Consider the following 20,922-nt stretch of genomic DNA (forward strand, 5'->3'; position numbering starts at 1 on the left):
TTGACTGTTTTTTTCTTCTTTATGTTCCAAATCATTGAATTGAACTCTGGTTTCCTTCTTGTTACCTTTGGTTTTGTTGCTTTTTCCTTCACTTTATTTAGTGTAGCATTCACTTCTTCCCTTATGCATTTGCCTTACTTAAGCATATCTGTCAAGCCTGTGAGCATCTTTATCATAAGTGTTTTGAACTCTACATTTGTTAGGTTGGCTATCTCCTCGTTTGTTAGGTTGGTTATCTGCGCATCGCTTATTTATCCCATTGAAACCTTGATCCATTCCCTGTTTTGGGCCCTACTTCTCTGTCTCCTCATCTTGACAGGCTCCTGTGTTTGTTTGCCTGTGTGTGTTAGAGTTGTAGCTCCTGTTATGTTGTAAGGGGTGGAGCCTTAGGTATTCATCAGTACAGGATGATCTCTTTCAACACGTTGTGGCGCTGTGTGGGGAGGAGGGGGTCTGAGAGGGAACAATGCCACTTTCTCAGCACTTGTCTTTTTTCCAGGCACTTCTTCCACTTTCATATGGGACTGGCACCTCTCTACCTGTTGCCCTGGCTGTTGTTCCCAGAGTAGGTGGGTCTGAGGACATTCTAGGACTGTCCGGACCCTTTAAACATGTGAACTCTGCTGAGCTACCAGCAGATTCTTTCTCTGCCACAACCCCCACTGGTATGCACAGTCAAAAGCAATGAGGCTTTATTTTCTCTGGTGCTGGGACTGTGAGCTGTGCAGTCTGGTCTGCTGCTGGGAGTGCTCCCCGGGTTTCCCTCCCAACTTTTAAAAATGTGTGGCTGTGCTTTCTGCTGGCCTGCTGCTGCTGCTGCTTCTGCCACCACCACACCGCGTCCTCTACCCCTGGCTCCACCCCTACCTATCTGTATGAATATTTCTTCTTTATATCTTTGTTGGACTTCCACGTAGCTCGATTTTCTGGAACTTCTGGTTGTCTTTAGTTCTGAAGTTGTTGTATTCCTTCTTAGTTATGGAGGTAGACACAGCATGTCTATCTAGGCCTCTCCTCCTTTATTTCTGATTTTATTTATTTGGGTCTTCTCTCTTTTTTTCTTGAAGAGCCTGGCTAAAGTCTTGTTGATTTTGTTATCTTTTCAAAGAACCAGCTCCTGGTTTTATTGATCTTTTGAATTGTTTGTTTAGTCTCTATGTCATTTGATTCTACTCTGATCTTGATGATTTCCTTCCTTCTACTCGTTCTGAGCTTTGTTTGTTGTTGTTCCTCTAGTTCTTGTAGCTTAGGGTTAGATTTTTTATTAGAGATTTTTGTATCCTTTTTAGGTAGGCCTGTACTGCTATGAACTTTTCTCTCAGGACTTCTTCGCTGTATCCCATAGGTTTTGGATTGTTATGTGTTTGTTATCATTTGTTTCCAGGAACTTTTTGATTTCTTCCTTGAAGTCATTGTTAACCCATTCATTATTTAATAGCATGTTATTCATTCTCCATGAGCTTGAATGTTTTTTAGTTTTTTCCTTGAGGTTGACTTCCAGTTTCAAGGCATTGTGATCTGAGAAGATGCTTGATATAATTTAAATGTTCTTTAATTTGTTGAGGCTTGTTTTGTGTCCTACCATGTGGTCTATCTTTGCAAATGTTTCATGTGCACTTTAAAAGAATGTATATTTTGCTTCTTTGGGGTGAAAAGTTCTATATATATCCACTAAATTCATTTGATCTATTGTTCAGTGCCTCAATATCCTTGGTGTTTCTTTGCTTCGAAGATCTGTCCATTGGTGACTATGAGTGTGTTGCAGTCTATATCTTTCCTGAAGTCTTTCAAAATTTTCCTTACATATTTGGGTGCTCCTATGTTGGGTGCATATATGTTTACAAGGGTTATATCTTCTTGATGGATTTTTCCCTTAAGTATTATGAAATGTCCTTCTTTGTCTTTTTTTATGGCCTTTGCTGTGAAATCTGTTTTGTCTGATATAAGTATTGCTACCCCAGCATTTTTTTCATGTCCATTTTCTTGAAACTGTTTTTTCCATTGCTTAATTTTCAGTCTTTTGTTCTAAGATGGGTTTCCTGTAGACAGCATATATTTGGGTCATATTTTCTTATCCATTCAGCTACCCTATGTCTTTTGATTGGTGTATTTAATCCATTTACATTTAATATTATTATTGATAGGCACTTATTCATTGTGATTTCTTCCATTTGTACTGTGTTCCTTTCTGTCTCTCTCTTTTTCTTTATCTTCTTAAAGCAGACCCTTTAGCATGTCTTGCAATGATGGTTTAGTGGAGATATAGTCCTTTAGCCTTCTTCTGTCTGGGAAACTGCTTATTTCTCCTTTCATTTTGAATGAGAGCTTTGCTAGGTAGAGTGTTCTTGGTTGTAATCCTTTTCTTTTCAATGCTTGGAATATATTTTTGCCATTCCCTGCTGACATGTAGTGTTTCTGTTGAGAAATCTGCTAGAGCCTTATCAGAGCTCCCTTGTATGTTATTAGATTAGCTGTTTCTTTCTGCTTTTATGAACATCTCTTTGTCTTCAAGTATTGCCATTTTAATTATGATGTATCTTGGAGTGGGCTTGTTTGGGTTCATCTTCATTTGGACCCTCTGTGCTTCTTTGACTTGCATGACTTTTTCACTCATCAAGTAGGGAAGTTTTCCGTCATTATTTTTTCAAACAGGTTTTCTATCCTCTGCTCCCCATCTTCTCCTTCTAGTATCCCAATGATATGGGTAATATTACGTTACATGTTGTCCTGAGCAATCTTAAACACTGTTCATTATTTTTCTGTCTTTCTTTTTTGTTTTGTTGCACTGTCTGGGAATATTTTTCTATGTTGTCCTCCAGCTCACTGATCCAATTCTCTGCCTCATCTAGCCTGCTTTTGATTCATTCTACTGGGTTCTTCAGGTCAGAAGTTGTATTCTTCATTTCCTCCTGGTGCTTATTGATAGTTTCTGTGTCCTCTTTAATGCTGGTACAGTTCACAGTAAGTTCCTTGTAGCTTCCCTGGAGTTCTTTGTAGTTCTCCTGGAGTTCTTTGTAGTTTTCTCTGAATTTGTTGAGTCCATTGAGCTTCCTTATAACCATTATTTTGAATTCCATGTCTGATAGCTTGCTTGTCTCTATTTCATCAAGCACTCTTTTGGGGGATTCCTCCTTTCCTTTTGTTGGGGGGTTGTTTCTTTGTTTCCCCATTTTCAGTGACTCTTCTTGTTTCTGATTCTTAGATTAGTATGCTTTGACTTCCTGTCTTTGTGTTTTGACCTTCTGTGAAACGAGACCTGTGGGATTCAGTGGTGCAGTCTTTCTGATTTCCTGAGCTTGATGCTCTTAGAATGTCCTTTATGCAGTTTATTCAGGCTGTCTATTTGTACTTGTGTTTTGGTTGTTGTCTTGCTCTTTGGTGGGTCCTTCCCTCCATCTCACTGAGAGTTTCTCAGCCCACGACTTCTTGTATAGTTTTGTGGAGGTGCTGTCCAAGCATAACCACACAACCCAGGCAAGAAACCGACACCCACAATCACACTATCAACAGCAAATAAACCAGTATTAATATAGATGTATAGGGATTATGACTATTATTCTAAAGAAAAAAATGAGAATTGACTAACTGAAAGATGATTTTTGATTTTTGAGAGGGATAGGGAAGGAGTAATAAGAGTCGTGGATAGGAACAAGGCAATGCCAAAAAGAAAGTAAAATTTACAATGCATGTAAAAAATGGAGGGAAGAAGGCAGAATGAAGTAAGAGAAGAAGCATGTAGTATTAGATTTAAACAGAAGTTTATATATATACATATATGTTTATATAGTGTGAGAGAAAACATAAACAAAATAAACAAAAAATTAAAGAAGGATGAAAAAGTAGGAACCAAATTAGAGAAAAAGTTTCTCCCCAGTACTACTGACAATAAATTAATATAGGTGGGATGGGAATAAGAAAGAAAAAAGAAATGAAAGAAAGAAAGAAAGAAAGAAAGAAAGAAAGAAAGAAAGAAAGAAAGAAAGAAAGAAAGAAAAGCTTAAGAACTGTCTAGAGGAAAGAGAATTGATTTTGTGCTGATAGAGGGAGAAGGAATACTAAGAGTAAGAAATGAAAACCAGGCTAAGAGGGGGGAAAATTCAACTTTAAGATGCAAGAAAGAAAAGGCTTGAGGAAAATACTAATGGAGGAGGAGAGTAGGATGATAGGATTTGAGATTTGAAATACCAAAACAATGAAAATATATTAATAAAATTGCAGTAATACCACATCTACCACCATATCCACAAACAATGAGCAAAGACTGATCAAGGTGGAGAGAGATTAAGTATATTTTATGAGCGAGGGAGAAAAATGTGAGATGTCTAATGGCTAGAAAAATGGTTTTGAGAAGCTAGAGAGGGGAGAAATAGTAAGAGTGCAGAATGGATACTAGTTGTGTAAGAGAAAAAAAAACTTAAAACGAAAGTAAGAAGAGGAGATTAGATGGTAAAGTGGAGTAATAGATGGGAGGAGAAAAATATGACATTTGAAAAAACTTTAATATAAAAACTGGTGACTTAAAATGAATAAACTTGGAGGACAAGAAAATAATTCATAAAGAAGACCATGGTGGAATTTGTCTAAGTAGTATCTGATTTTTACCACTTTCTTTTCTTTCTGGATCTGTCCCTGGTCAAAGTTTCATGGATTTCATAACTTCCTCTGGCTGGCTGGCTGTGAGGAGATTTTAGCTGGATGCTAAGGCTGCTGTTCTCTCCCTCATGGTTCTGTTGACCTCTCCTCTTACTGCAGCTCTCCACTGTGAGCTGCACTGGGTTGGTCCCACCCACTGGTCCTGCAGTACCCACTAGTCCTCTGTTTTTAGCAGAGCTGCTGTGTTCCACACGCAGGCATGCAAGCCCAGGGTCCCTGTCAAGTCAGGTCTTGCCAAAAGAATCTTCTTCCAAAAGAGTCTCTGTGAGGCCCCTATGCTGCAGCATCAGTCCCTGGGGGCGCTATTCTCCATACTCTCCCCCTTTCCAAGAATTAAACACTCTCTCACAGTCAGGGCGGGTCTCTGTCTTCCTGTGCCTCCAACAGTTTCATCCAAACTTTCTCACTGAATCCTTCCCGGATGTCTCTGGGAAGGGCACCTGCCATGGGAGTGCAGTTTCCAGGGCCCACACCACCCTGACCTACTCTTTTTGCCCCAGTAGCTCCAGGCTAATGAGGCAATCCACAGCTGCCCCTACATGGTGCAGCCAGAAGCGCTGTGCTGGGCAACCCTGGCAACTGCTTAGAAAGCGCAGCCCAAGGTTTTTGCCCACTGCCATATGGTCCCCGCACTTGCCCCTGTTTGCACTAACTCACAGCTGCTCTCACTCACTCTCCCTTCTGTGCTTTTATTCCAAGTCCATTCCACAATGGGAGCAAGTAGACAGCGCTAGTAGCTACTCTGCTGCCATCTTTTTCTCTAGAAAACTTTTGAGGCTAAAAAACTTCTTGCTTTTTTGAATTTTATTTTTCAGTTGCAGTTTGCATTCAATATTACTATGTATTAGGTTCAGATGAAACCATAGTGGTTAGGTAATTATATACTTTACAAAATTGTTCCTCCAATATTTCAACTACCCACGTGGCCCATACATAGTAATTACAATATTATTGACTCTATTCTTTATGCTGTACTTTACATCTCCAGGACTATTTTGTGACTACCAATTTGTAGTTTTCAGTTCCTTCACCTTTTCACCCAGTCTCCCAACACCTCTCCCCTCTGGCAACTATCAGTCATTTCTCTGTATGTATGAGTCTGTTCCTATCATGGTTGTCTGAAAAACCTTCTTGCTTTTTTTTAAGTATTTTTTATCCTCACCCAATGATATGTTTATTGATTTTTAGAGAGGGACGAAGGGGGAGAGAGACAGAGAGAGACGGAGAAGGGGGGGGAGAAACATCAATTGGTTGCCTCCAAACACACATGACCAGGGATAGAACCCTCAGCCTACAAATGTGCCCTGACCAGGGGTCAAACCTGCAACCTTTTCGTGTATGGGACCATGTTCCAACCAACTGAGCCACCCAGCCAGGGCCAAAACCTTCTTGCTTTTTAATGGCAATTTTGATACCTATTGATAAGCTATCTAAGAACTTTCTAAATTAAAAGACTAGTACTATTGTTAACTCAAAGGACCCACTAGAATAAAAACTTATTGGCTGTATCAGTACTATTTTTTTTTTACATACTTAGATGTATTGAAGGTATATAGTTAGTGCACCTTATACTGTATTGTAACCTATTCTAGCTATACTCCAGCCCTTTCCCTAATCTAAATTGATCATAATTTATACCTGAAATTTCCTAAAGCTATCCCCTCCCCTTGACCTTCTATTCTACAATATGTGCTTTTTTAAATGTGAGCTGAAGGTTTTGCTGTAAAGACATTGTGGGCAGCTCCCACTAATCACAAAAGAGCAGAAATTTTTAAGTACTCAGCAAATAGCGAACTGAATTCATCATTGTACATGCCTGATAAGAAAGGGCATTTATTGTTTATTAGGTAATATTCCAGAGAATTCATGTGAAGGTGATGGTACTCAGCCCTCAAAGCCAGAAACCAGGCAGCATTTTTCAACTTCATTATAACATAAGTGAAAGAAGAGTTGTTGCACAGTAGCTGTGAACAACGAGGGGTCACTGACCTTACTAAATCAACTGTCAATGCAGTCGTATAAAGGGCAAAGAGTAACTAGGTTACTAAAGACATGTGGAGAGAATGCGGATTATGGTATTGAAACATTCTGGGAGCAAATAGTGGATGCTATTCAGTAGAGAAATAGGCCATTTAAGTCATTTAGCAAACAAAATGTCCTTCCATGACCTTTCTATACTAAGGACATAAAGTTAGCAAATTCCATTTCCATGCACCAATTATATGAAATTGAGAAAGCTCAAGAGTTATTCCAGCATTATCTCAGGGAAGACAGAAGTGGAAGTCATCTGATGATGCCTATACATCAAGAATTGCATAGGAATGTGAAAGGGAAGTCATTGAAATACATTCTTTTAATTTTGTTCAATTTCAACAAACTTCTTTGACAAGTAATTAAAAGATATAATAACCAGATTTTTTAAAAATAGGATGTTAGGTTTTCTAAATATGTGGCTTTGTTTATGTTAGTATGCAATAAGGGTACCTTAGACATTTTAATATTGAAACTTAGTGACGTTTCTTCATGAGTATTCCCTAATATATGTCCTATAGAAACTGGTCAGATAATTTAGGAAAACAATACAGAAGCTATTCTGAATTCTTTTATATAGTCACACTGGACATTTGGATAGTGAACACTCTGAGAGATGCTATAATTTAAAGACCCTGTTTAACTCTGTTTTCCATGGAGACCTTTATTATTTTGTATTTATATATGAATTTTTATTTATTTGACAATACTTATAAATATGAACACTTCTAGGAAATAAATAACTATAGCAATAATTAAAGTATTTACTGTCAGATGCTATAATAGTTTCTCAACCTTTAGACACAACTAATCTTTCTTTAGGGTCATATCATGAATCATTCTGATATTTAGAATGAAACATCCCACAGTCAAATAGCATTGCAATCTATAGTACAGGGGAAGGGAATGTGACTTAGCATCTAAAATAGGAAATGCAGTTACAGGTTTGAGAAGTGGTGACAAGGACACAAGTCACTGTTAAGGGTAACCAGACTCAATACAGACTACAGTATAGTCACAAGATATATGCACTTAGTTTATATAAATTCCAAATATATATTTATAAAGAGCAAAAGCTCCTGAATTAGCCTATCATCTCTCTCTACCCACCCTCAACTAGACTCCTGTTTAGGATAAAGGAAGTCCATGTAGCAATCAAAGAAAAAGCAAAGAAATGAATTCTAGGCCTCTTTAGTAGAGACTCATTCTTGAACAATTTCAAGGAAGACCTGTCAGAGTCTTCGAGAGTCAAACAGTGTACAACTTGTATGGCCATGCATACCATCTTTGGCTTTTGTGGTCCCAAAGGCCTAGGTCCTGGTCATTTAAGGGTAGTTTAAAAGATTTTCAAGGTAATTTTGAATGTTAGAGATTTTTCTTAATTTTTATTTTATGCAATGACCTTAGAGCTTAACTCCTACCTACTCTTATAATTTTTTTCTTTATTTTTATTGTCGACTTTAGTACAGATATCCCCATAACAATACCTGGGTTACAGAGCAGGCATATGCTGTTCTGTTCACAGCAGAGGTATTTTTATTTCACATGGTTTAATCGTATGTGCTCATATATTATCAGTTTCTAGTTAAAGCTGAAATAGTTCAAATATGAATGGTAAAAAATTATAATGAAATATTCCAAATGTGAATATTAAAAACTATGGCTCCAGTTAAGTAGGTCTCTACAGATTCTTTCATTCTTTAACTTTCTAAATAATTAAAAGCAAAGTAAATGAGAATTGGAATAACCTTCAATATTCTAATAAAAATAATTCAGTGGTTTACTTCTAATGGGAAAGTTTTTTATTACTTAAAAAATACTGATTTTACTCAAACATCACTCATTACAAAAAACTGTTACTGCTTTACTATGTAATATAGACTCTAGATCTAGTAATTTTAAAAATTATATGTTTATTACCCTAAAAGGCTAATAACATGTTTATCACTATAAAAGCACTTTTACTATCAAGTATTTTTAAAACCATACAACATATTAACATTAATTTTCATGCTGTTCAGTATGTAGAATAATAATAGTTTCCATTTTATTACCTCTGACTTTAACTGATATAAAACTACTTGTATATATAGTATATATATTTATATACATACATACATTGTGTATATGCACATATATACACACATTCACTAGCCTTTCCAAAATAATACCTTTACATTATTTTTGTATTAAAACTATAAAACTATCCCAATTGGAATGCCCTTTGCATCAGATCTGAGAAACAAAAATACAAATTTCTATATCACTTGCTTTAAAACTCATCAATGCTGTATTTCTTTTTCTTGTTAACCCAACCTTACATTGATTTTGCTTTGTTTTGTGCCTTAATAATATCTGTGCTTTGAGCTATATTATCTTATGCTTGGATGTATATACATCTTATTCATGCAATGACAGCAGAAATTACTTTTTAATAAATCATAAATTCTTGTTGAATGTTTGAGAACAAATAAATGGGGGCTAGCTAGATCAATGAATTCACTATAAAAACAGAAGGGACTACTATAGCAAAAGTGAAAAAGACAAATGGGCTTTTTACATTCAGCGGCAGATCAGAGAGTGGACAACAGCCTGTAGCTAGTTAGTCTCCTGTGAGTATTCATCAAAATTGAAAACACAATTTTATGCAAAAGACAAAAAAGTAAAGAGGAATTAGTGAGATATGAGTTTTTTCATGACATATTATGTGTAAGACCCAGTAGTGGCAAAAGGCAGAAAAAGACCAAAAAAAAACCAAATCAAACAAACAAACAAAGAAAACCTGACAACTAAAATTCAACAGATAAAAGTGGTTGATTATGATGGAAATTGCAAAATTATGTAAATGGAGGATGGAAAGATTATATATAAGAGTATTGTAAAAAGAAAAAGGAAAGTTAGGTACTTTTTGCTTTTCCTGGCTTTAAAAGGTCTCCATAGTTTGTTTGTTTGTTTTTCTTGTAGAATGCCAGAGTCCCCTGGTGAAGTTCCTGAATATCCTTTGTTTGTCACAGTGGGTGACTGGCTGGATTCTATAAAAATGGGGCAATATAAGAATAACTTCATGGCAGCAGGGTTTACGACTTTTGACCTGATCTCAAGAATGAGCATCGAGTAAGTGGCATTAGGGTTATTACTGCATTTAGATGCTCCAACCTGGAGATTATAAATTCAAATACTGTATCAAGAGCACCATGGTTAAACTACCTCTCCTAAGGCCACTATGGCATTTCCACATCTTTCCCCACCATTTCAAATATCATTCTAGAGGAAGTTGGGCGTTGCACTTTTAACTATTATTCTTTCAAAGAATATACTTAATTTAAATAACTATTTAAGATGTTATAATGATTGCTAAAATGCATATTACACATGTTCATATCATAGGCATTACATCAACATAGTTTTACCCTGGCAAATTATTTATTACTCACATATGCTAATTTTGTATAGGCAATTCCTATTGCTTCATCAAATGTAATAATTGTAATAATACAATATTATCATGTCATTTCAGAGTTTTTTCTTTATATTATTATGGCCAGGCATTTCTCCACTGCCTCAAAGATTACCATTTGCCTGTGTGCAATAAAAGTGCTCAAGATGTGCTTAAAAGATCAGATACCAAATCTAATAGGTTAAGCCATATGAAATTGCATTGTTTTAAAATAATAATGGCAATTTCATATGATTTGATGTAATACAATAGCATTCTTTTTCAGATTATTGACTCTGAGAACATGAAGTCCACATTATACATTCTGTACTACATATTATTTTGCTAAAACTGCTGAAAATTTATATAATTGCCTAAATTATATAACCTTAGGCCTATAAAATGTTTGAATATTACATAAATACCTGAATTTGAAATTTTCCTTATAATCTTAAATTTGAGGTTAACTTGATGTATTTGCTGTCACCAGGGAGAAGAAAAAGTAACAAACTCCCAGTATACATTTATATCTCTTTCATTTTACCAGACACACAATTTTTGGCAAATTTATAAAGCATTTATGACATGGTGCATACTTGCCATATCTAAATGTTTATTTTCTCTCTCATACTTACCAGATCTAAATGTTCATATTATCTATTCTCTCTCTCCCTCCTTCCTCCTCTCCTCCCCTCTCCCCTCTCTTCCCTCTCCCCTCTCCTCTGTCCTCTCCTCTCTCCTCTCCCCTCTCCCCTCTTCTTTCCTCTCCCTCTCCTCTCCTTTCATCTTCCTCTCCTCACCTCCTCTCCTCTCCTCTCCTCTTCTCTCTCCTTCCTCTCTCAGTGACGTTAGAAGAATTGGAGTCATACTCATTGGACACCAGAGACGAATAGTCAGCAGTATACAGACGTTACGTTTACACATGATGCACATACAGGAAAAAGGATTTCATGTATGAAAGTACAGCAAGCACCCGTGTCTTGTGCCTCAGCATTTCTGTAACAAAAGATATCCTCTCTACTACCCTCTGGTCCAATTCTCCAAACATCACTTTACAAACTGCAGTCCCCTGTTCAGACTATGGGGCACACATCTTTTGTTAATGCTTCCAACCTGGATTTTAAGATCATGCTTCATAGCTCTTCTCTGAAAAAACTGCAAAAAAAAAAACCCTGGCCCACTGCGGATTATCGCTACACAATGGTAAAATAACTCAGCATGGATGTGTAACTTTGCATAACTATTTGGAAGTATTCAGGGACTTAACGCAAAGGAATTTGCCCAGATGTGTCTTCCTTGGTCATATATTTAGAGTTTGATAGTAAATGAAAAAGAAATAATTGACATGATTTTCACGCTTTGTGATCAAGTAGCTTCCAAATTAACATAGATATTTATTTGTCAGATAACTATATTTAACTCTATGAGTCATATTGTTACTTTAGTTTATAATATTTTAACTGTTGATGCCTGATGTTAGATTTGCAGAAACGAGCAATGATTTTATGTAGTGAATTCTTGTAAGGTGTGACTATGGTGAGACAGGGGTTATTGGGGAGGGAAAAGGAGAAACATTCTGTGCTTTCAAATCTTCTGAGGCTAGGTTTGTCAATTTTTTAAAAGTGAACTTTATAGTGTCCTGCATATTTCATAGTAGGTGGTAGTTTAGAGGCTTTTCCCCTCTAATTTTTTACTGACTATAGTACATTTCTCTCCTGCCTTATAAAGATCACCCCTAGTGAGACCATGAGCGAGTTCATTGCTCTAAAGGCTGCCACAGAGTGAAGTATAGAATAAAACCATCCCCATTCCCTTGGTTCTTCTACACAAGTTTTCAAAAGTAATTATCAAGGCACTGATATAATTAGTTGTTCTCAGTGGAATTGCTTGGAATAAAAGATCTAAAATTACAGCTTTGGATTTAATGTAAAAAGATTAATTTAATTTGAACAGCATTTTATAATCATTGTATGGTGGCACATCTAGCTGACTGCTTGATATTAGTGCATTTCACAAGTTTAAGAATTTTTGTTTTTTTCATCAAAATGAGTTACATCAACATGCTGAGCTGTTTTCCAGACCTTCCAAGAGACAGGTATGCCATTCACTGCACACTCCAAAGAGGACATAAACAGATCTAACACATGAGCATATATAAATTTTGTGTTAACCTGGGCTCATATTATAGTAACATAAAAATGTGAACACAGCTAAGGTGTGCATGGTCATAATCTGCTCAACGTTGTCACAAAAGGCAAATATACCTTTTAGTGAATTAAGCTGAGCCAGCTTATCAAAATAGTGCCGTATTATGAACAAATTCAACTCTTAAATGAGCTGTTCCTTGTGAAACTAAAATAATGACTGCTGTGCTAAGTGTAAGAGAAGGGAGAATGTGTTAAGGGAGAAAAACAAAGGGCCGATTAGCTAAAAATACTGATTGAATATATCAGTTTTTATTTGATCTCAGAGATAAATGTGCCAACCCACATTCTCAAATTCCTACCTAAATCAGATTTTTTTAAATTTATTTATTTATTTATTTTTTCTGGTGCAAGTAGATTTCTTGCTATTAAAGGGAACTTATTTTTTTCTTATTTTCAGATTTGTTGATTGTGCCACTAGACCATACCTTTCCACATACTTATTTTCTTGTTGATTTATCTCCTGATTTTTGCCTACTACAACTTTTCTCATTAAAAAAAATGTGTAGAACTAAAAAGGAGAGTCTTTAAAGTATTCCTTGAAGTATACTAAAAAAAGTGAGAAATCCATCACTTTCAAAGTGTGTCAGAAATAGCTAGCAGCATTCCCCAGCCATCGTCTGCATAGTTATGCGTCACTCATAGGCTATCTGCAGTTTGCTTGATATATTTCTACAAATCTGAACACATTTAGAGGAAATAAAATATAAAGTGTCCACATTTACCTGTCATCCAATACGTATTAAATAATAACAAATAAATAACAAATGTAAGACAGATTAAATTTATTAACCATATATATTTATTTTTATAATACAATAAAAAAGCTATTTAGAAAAATAAGGAATAAAATAATTATGGTCTTCCATAAGACTCTGTCAACAACATCTATATACTTTAATGAAATATTTAAATTTCTATTGAATTTTTATGGGATAAGCATTCAGTGGTTGCCCTACTAAAGTTCTCTGTTAAAATTTTTTTCTTAAAAAAGTCCAATTCTATCTTATATCTGCTAATTTATACTTCTACTTTTCTTCTCTAATATCTTCGTCTATTTTATAAACTCTCTTTTCACTGTGTCTCTTATCCCAAATCCTCTTTAAAATTACATTTACATTTTTCAGAGCTGTAAGCATGATAATCCTAAGAGTGTAATTTTGACCCTTATTATGGTCATAGAAAGGTTGAAATGTGTGTGCAATATTAAAATGAAACATTAAGAAATAAGGATATTTATTTCTTTACTACCTATCAATCAGACTCTGTGATCCCAAGGGTATTAAAATATCCAGAAAGTTAACAGTTAAATCACCAAATTTAAAAGTTTAACATGAAATATTTTGAGACTTACTAGTGCACATATTCAGCAATTAAAACTTTAGTATGCATAAGTATAGAACTTAATTATAGGAACAAAATAAGTAACTTCCATAAATCACAAGCCTTCAGGAATGATCTTTGAATAACTAAAATATGCATATATATTTATGTACCTGCATTATTTTAAATTTTCTAATCTACTGCTGAGGGACTTTTTGGATTTTGAAAATAAGATAGTTAAAGAAACAATTTTCATCTTATTCTCTGGGTGATCAATTTCCAGTCTATAGTTACAAGGCATATCTGGAAAAAAAATTAAAGACAATGCACAATCAAAAAGAGAGATGAGGTATGTAAGTCATCAAATTAAAGAAGTAATCAGAAATTGCAAAGCTCTTAGCATAACAAGAAACAAGAATTATAGCACTTTTGTGCTGTTATTTTATAATTGTTGGTAAGTAACTTATGCATTTTATAATCGAGATGATTTCTCTTACTTCATTCTGTGTTACTCTTCAAAATCTGTTCAACTCACGTGAATAAAACAGACTCCCACTGCAGCTTTAAGGCCTGTCTCAGTCGGTGAATGGAAAACAAATCCAAATCCAATCCTTGAAAAGTAGTCTGTACAGAAAGTCTTCTGAAGCGGTGGTAAAGAATGAATTACATTCTCTATCTCTCAACCTCGTTTCCTTAAAAATCCATTTTTATTTCTTTCACTACCAAATTTCTACTCTGTAAAATCTCTTATCTCAAAATTCTCATGAATACTAGGTATCTTTTCTCTATTCCTTTATTAATTCTTCTAAACCTTCCTTTCTCAGCCTCCTCTGCTCTCTCTATTCCTCCATCCCTTCTCTTTTTATTTCTCAGCTCCTACCACTCCACCCCTCAGCCCTATCAGCAAAGTAAGGCAGCACAGCAAACCCCAAAAGACCTTACAGATCTCCATAAAAGGTGCTGAGGGTGAAGGGAAGAAGGAAATATTACAGAAATCATACTTTAATATTTTGGGTCCTACCACATAAATGAGAGCATTTGCACTCACAACATGTATGAGTTCTGGCTTTTCATTAACTAGAAATTAAATGCTTTGGAAAGTAATTTCAAAATGGATGATGGTGATTATGATTATCCTTTTCCATAGTTTTAACTAAGGAAGTGTATTATTAATTTAAAAGAAATTAGTATCTTAAGATTCAAAAACTGTTTTCATCTCACAGTTGTTATATATGTCTTTATATAACAAAGAGATTAGAATTAGATGAATCACTTCTTTTAGTATGATCACCTTAACTTTTTCAACCTCAAATTCCATTAAATTAGAGTCTCATATTCATGTTTAATTCAAAAATATTTCATTGCTTTTTATATGGAGACTTCGAAAGGCACAGGAGTTTATTGGGTCAAATTGGTATTCTTCCATTAAGACACCAGGTCCTGAAGTCACCTAACTTTTGGGTTTTATGATCAACATTTTCAACAAATTTTCAGTCTTTATAATGTTCAGTAAAGGCAGTACAAACTTTATTTAGTTCAACTTAGCAAGTGTCTATGAGGTGTCTCCTACACTCATAAAATTTTATGGCAAAGATGAGTTTGGCTGTACTGTCCTAACTTTCAAGTTAATTCTTTTTTCTTTTCTTTTTTTTTTTAAATAGATTTTATTTATTTACTTGAGAGAAAGGGGAAGGCAGGGAGAAAGAGAGGGAGAGTAACATCAATGTATGATTGCCTCTCATACCCCCCCTACTGGGGATCTGGTCACGCAACCCAGGCATGTACCCTCATGGGAATTCAAACCAGCAACCCTTTGGTTTGCAGGCCGACACTCAATCCACTGAGCAATACCACCCAGTGCCCAAGTAATTCTCAAGATTAAAACCTAAAGGCTGGAGCCAACTTGCTGTTTTCTGCAATTGCCATGCCACTAAGGGTTAGCTCTTTTCAAAGAAAAATATGTTAAATAAGCAAGTTAAAACTTTGTCCAGTGTGAATTGCATTTGCAATCCGTATGAAAAGAAATTATTATGACCTTAAATTCTCATAGAACACCCTACACTTCCTCTGGCAGAGGGCAGCATGCTTGCTGGGTTCTCTAGGACAATCTCTCTTGTTAATTAGGTCCTCCTCAGGAGTCACAGATTTATTTTTATTGTCTCATGGCAAACATTTCAATTCATGTGCAGGCTCACTACCTCAAAGGTGCTTCCAATTAGAATACATTGGCCACTTTTCAAAAACTAATCTCTTGCCTAAGCCAATTCACTGGTCTTAGTAAATATAACAATAAGTATGAACCTACAATGGTTGCATACAATTCTTTCAAACATGATACATTTAACAAGGGAAAGATGTTTACTCATGACTAGATCTAATATATAACTAGGTGAAATTCAGGACCATAAAAATCTTTATTACAGAAAAGTAAATACCCTATCTTTCTCTTACTGTTCCCTTAAGAAAACAAGTATTAGGTATTTCAAAGATTTCTTAGGATGAAAACAATTACTTTACATTATATGGACATGACGTGATATTCATGTCATCTGGGAAAAAAAGGTCAAAATATCCAGAAGAAGATACAGGGTGATCAAAATGTAGTTTTAACTAATTCTCTTTCTTCTAACTAATAATTACATGCAATTTTCAAATTAATGATGGATTTATATTAAATGTGTTTAAAAGGATGTTTATATCTTAATTGAAAGACTTGGGTTCTTTATCCTTAATTCAAAAGAAGACTTTTTGTTCAGTTGGCATTTGCTTTTATGGGATTTTAGAATAGATTTGAAAAACTGCCTTTAGCTTATTAGTGTTGATTAGAAATTACTGTATTTAAAAATGAAATAAAAATATCAAGAGAAAAAATTTCAATTATTAAAGCTAGTAAAGCACTAGTAAAATAATACACTTCACTTATAAGAGTCTGAAAACTACAGCTTTGTGTATCTCTCAATGATATCTGCATTTTATTATGTTTTTGCACTTACTGAAAGCAGATTTTTCTAAACAAAACCAATTAAAGTTCTTGCTTGAATTTCTGCACTGGCTAATCAGAGTGTTAAATATGTAAGAAAACTTTTAATTAAGAGAACTTTTTATTTGTTTCATATAAAAAGAAAAACTCTTTAAAGAATCCCACTCCCTTTAAAGAAGTACCTGACAGGTGAGGATGAAAAAATAGCTCTTAGATGTAATATAAAGATGCAGTTTCTACTTTGTATTAGAAAATAAAGTACAGACTGACAACAACTATTTTCTGGGAGTTGTAAATTAGAAAAGTATCAGAATTAACAAAAATCTCTCAAGTAAAGCTCTGTCCTTATTCATGTTTCCCCATTATGTGTAACCTCTGTCTGTCTTTAATTTGTTGTAATAAACTTACTTTCAGGTTAAGATAATAAGTTATCAACTCAAATAATAACAGAACAACTGAGATATAGCTTTAGCATGTACTATAAAATAGTAAAAGGAAGACAACCCTGTTTCAGGATTCCTGTTTAATTAGCATCAGAGTCTCCAGCTCATTAGTCTTCATTGAAGGAAGAACTATCTTTATTCAAAATAATATGTTATCATAAATAAAACTCCAAGGACATGAGAAACTTCATTTTCATACATCTAAATTCAAATTTTGTATTTAGGCATCATTAACTTTGAAAATAGATGTCCTTGTTTTCATGAGTTAAATGTGAGTTTACATGACAAGCAACATTGATGGGAACATCTCTACGCAGATTTAATTTGCCTCTGTTCTAGAAAGACCAAATATCATTTAACTTTTTGAAATCATGATAGATGGAGTGAATACTGCTAACTCATAAAAATGAGTAAACATTACACTTCCAAGATTTTTACCTCATTTAAAATGTCCTCTTCTATTGCCTTTATAATAAATTAAAAGTCTCTCTTCCACATTTAGTAATTTGTAGAGTAAAATGCATACATTTATATAGAAAATGTTGTTGTTAAATTTTCATTTAAACATATCTTCACTCAGTCAGAGAAGCCAGAATATAATTAATTCTATTAGCTTATTTTTCATACAAAATACTAACTTCTGCTCTCTTTAGAATTACTTGCCCAGTAATATCAGTATTAAAGTTGTAATGTTTTTCTTTGACTGTACATGCTTTATTTAAAGTCACACATTATTTATGTCTTTAAAAACTCTGCTTAAAATTGTGATTTTTAAAAGTTCTATGACAAAATCAATGGCCTCTCCTTTGCTAACTTGTAACTGAATGAGCTGTTTTTGGTTTATGTGATTGGCATGAGCATTGTTAAATCTAACCTGTTTAAAAATCCATTGATAGTTTATCTAGAGCTATTATTACATAGCTTCAAAAGTATTTTTAAAACAATACTAAATTTATGGACAATATAGTAATAATTTTTTTTTTTATTTCTGCACTGCTTGGAAAATAAGGTTTAATGTACATAAATGTTTGTCATTGACGTTTTTAATTTGCTTTTATGTGCTTTTAATTCCAATATCATATGTATGTATTCAATGAAAATTGTAATAATATATCTATACTATGCAAAAATCTAATTTTCTTTTTACAAGTATGCAGTTTTGATATAATTTTAGATTTTAGGCCTCCAAAGGAAAAAAATCAAAATGTGAAATGGGAACTTTTCAGGTGAGGGGGACACAATACCTGAGCAGTCCTAACAAATATGAAAATAATTTTCAATGTTCTATATGTGCTTTATTTCTGATACATTATTCATCATTTTGTTAATCACCTTCCATCTTAGATTGTGTTATTGAAATTTTTAATAACTACAGGATATAAATATCTTTGGATATTTTCACAATCTATATTTGAGCTTCATTTTATATGTAGTACAAACCTAAATCTATATTTGAGCTTCATTTTATATGTAGTACAAACCTAAACCACTTAATTTTGAATTTTGAAAGAATAATTATTAATTAACAATCTATGTCTCCTAAAATGTTAGTTACACCTTCTATAACAATCTCATATTTTAAAAACCAGAGACAGAACATGAATTCAAAACATGAATTCAGAACATTGAAACAGTTCCATTAAAATTGAGAAAAAGGTGAAAAGATAATACAAAGAGGAGTTTGTGTTAAAACTATAAACTACCTCATTTAAAAAAACAAACAGAAACACTATTATATTACTATTACTGATAATTTTGAAATTAAAATACATTTTGAGGATGGAAATTTCTAAACAAATAAGTCCACTAATATTTGTTTTAAAATATATTGCTGTATAAAATTGAAAAGGAATCTTTCCTAAATGTCAAAAATAGAAATTTATTTATTTTAATTTTAATAATAGACCAAATGGACAAAATTGTTAACATTTACATATGATTAGTTGTTTTGATTTTAAGACATATATAGTCAAAGAATTTGCCCCCCAAAATACACTGAATTTTGGACTGTCAAAGCACTTTACACATATTAATAAATCACTCTCATTAAAAATTAGGCGTTTTTCTTCTGCTTTATTAAATGTAAAACAGTAAGTGAATATAATATGCAGATAAAATAATTGAACTGAAAGTGTACTTTTTTAGACTCCATTTATGCTTTATGCAATTATATAAATTTTACACATAATCTTTAATGTTTAAAAAATATGGTACCAATGTATTAATTTTTATGCTCTATCTTATGATCTGTAAATGTTTATATTCTTTCAAGGAGATTGCCTTCCCTTTTCAATTGTTTTAAATTTTTTTTTTAAAGAGCCACTTTATTTTTTTAATATTATATCTCCATTCAGCCTCATGATGCTTATAACTTTGTAATTCTCAAAGGAGTTGAAGCCAAATACCATAACATAGTGGATAGAAATTACTATTTTTGAGTTACTCTTCTCTTATCAAATATTGGCCAAATAAGTCTGATGAAGAAAGCAAACTTTTTACTTTCTCATGAATGTAAATACAAACAGAAATCCTTTGTTGAATTTTGTGTATTCAAAATAGTAAACATTTTTTATAGTTACTTTTTGCTGCTTACTGCTTATTCAATTTTTTTAATTTCAGCAAATGGGATACTTCAAACAAAAATGAAAATCCAACCTAATATTGTATAAACTGCTCATTTTCTCCAAAAATCCCTTTGAAGAAGTAAAACATTCCCTTTCCTATTATACAATGTTGATCACTCTACTATCAAATGAAATAGTTGGGTATCTATAGAGAGCAATAACAATAAATCAAGATTTGTCCAGTCAAACTCTTTACACTATGGGAAACAGATATAACAAACAAAAAAATTAAAGGAAATAATGTTTATTTGCTGGTCAAAAATTGTGTAATTCCTAAATTTTAAGAATAGTATACATACATATATACTGATATTTTTTATTTTTTATTTTTTAAGTATATTTTATTGATTATGCTGTTACAATTGTACTAATTTTTTCTTTTTGCCCCGCTCCACCCAGTACCCCCGCTTCCTTCCAGCAATCCCCCCCCCTTAGTTCATATCCATGGGTCGTGCATGTAAGTTCTTTGGCTTCAGTCTTTTTTATACTATTCTTAACATTCCTCTATCTATTTTGTTCCTACCAATTACGCTTCTTGATCCCTACGTTATACCTCCCTTTCTCTCCCTCCTACCTCCCAACTGATAACCCTCCAAATGAACTCCATACCTATGATCCTGTTCCTGTTCTGGTTATCTGCTTAGTTTGTTTTTGTTTTTGTTTTTATTTTTTTTAATTCAGTTGTTGATAGTTGTGAGTTTGTTGTCACTCTAATGTTCATAGTTTTGATCTTCTTTTTCTTAAATAAGTCCCTTTAACATTTCATATAATAAGGGCTTGGTGATGATGAGCTCTTTTAGCTTTACCTTGTCTGGTAAGCACTTTATCTGCCTTTCCGTTCTAAATGATAGCTTTGCTGGATAGAGTAATCTTGGTTGTAGGTCCTTGCTTTTCACCACTTCAAATCCTTCTTGCCAGCCCCTTCTAGCCTGCAAAGCTTCTTTTGAGAAATCAGTTAATAGTCTTATAGGCACCCCTTTTTGGTAACTCTCTACCTTTCTCTTGCTGCTTTTAAGATTTTCTGTTTATCTTTAACCTTTGGCGTTTTAATAATGATGTGTCTTGGTGTGGTCCTCTTTGGGTCCAACTTATTTGGGACTCTGTGATTCCTCAACTTGTATGTCTATGTCCTTTGTCAATTTAAGGAAGTTTTCTTTCATTATTTTTTCAAATAAGCTTTCAATTTCTTGCTCTTGCTCTACCTCTTCTCCTTCTGGCACCCTTATGA

General features: G+C 33.8%; 1 protein-coding gene across 1 annotated transcript in view; it reads left to right on the top strand.

The window, feature by feature from the left end:
• The window catches only part of LOC150021354 (ephrin type-A receptor 6), a 917,557-nt gene extending 906,183 nt beyond the window's left edge, over window positions 1-11,374 (top strand). The window contains exons 17-18 of the mRNA XM_090276016.1: window positions 9,649-9,798; window positions 10,964-11,374. Of these exons, the coding sequence (XP_090132142.1) occupies window positions 9,649-9,798; window positions 10,964-11,078 (265 nt within the window). The 3' untranslated portion in view covers window positions 11,079-11,374. The remainder of the gene's footprint in view (window positions 1-9,648; window positions 9,799-10,963) is intronic.
• The last annotated feature ends 9,548 nt before the right edge of the window (window positions 11,375-20,922 follow it).

This window comes from Furipterus horrens, unplaced genomic scaffold (assembly GCF_987537825.1).
Source record: "Furipterus horrens unplaced genomic scaffold, mFurHor1.1.pri manual_scaffold_1, whole genome shotgun sequence".
Classification (NCBI taxonomy): domain Eukaryota; kingdom Metazoa; phylum Chordata; class Mammalia; order Chiroptera; family Furipteridae; genus Furipterus; species Furipterus horrens.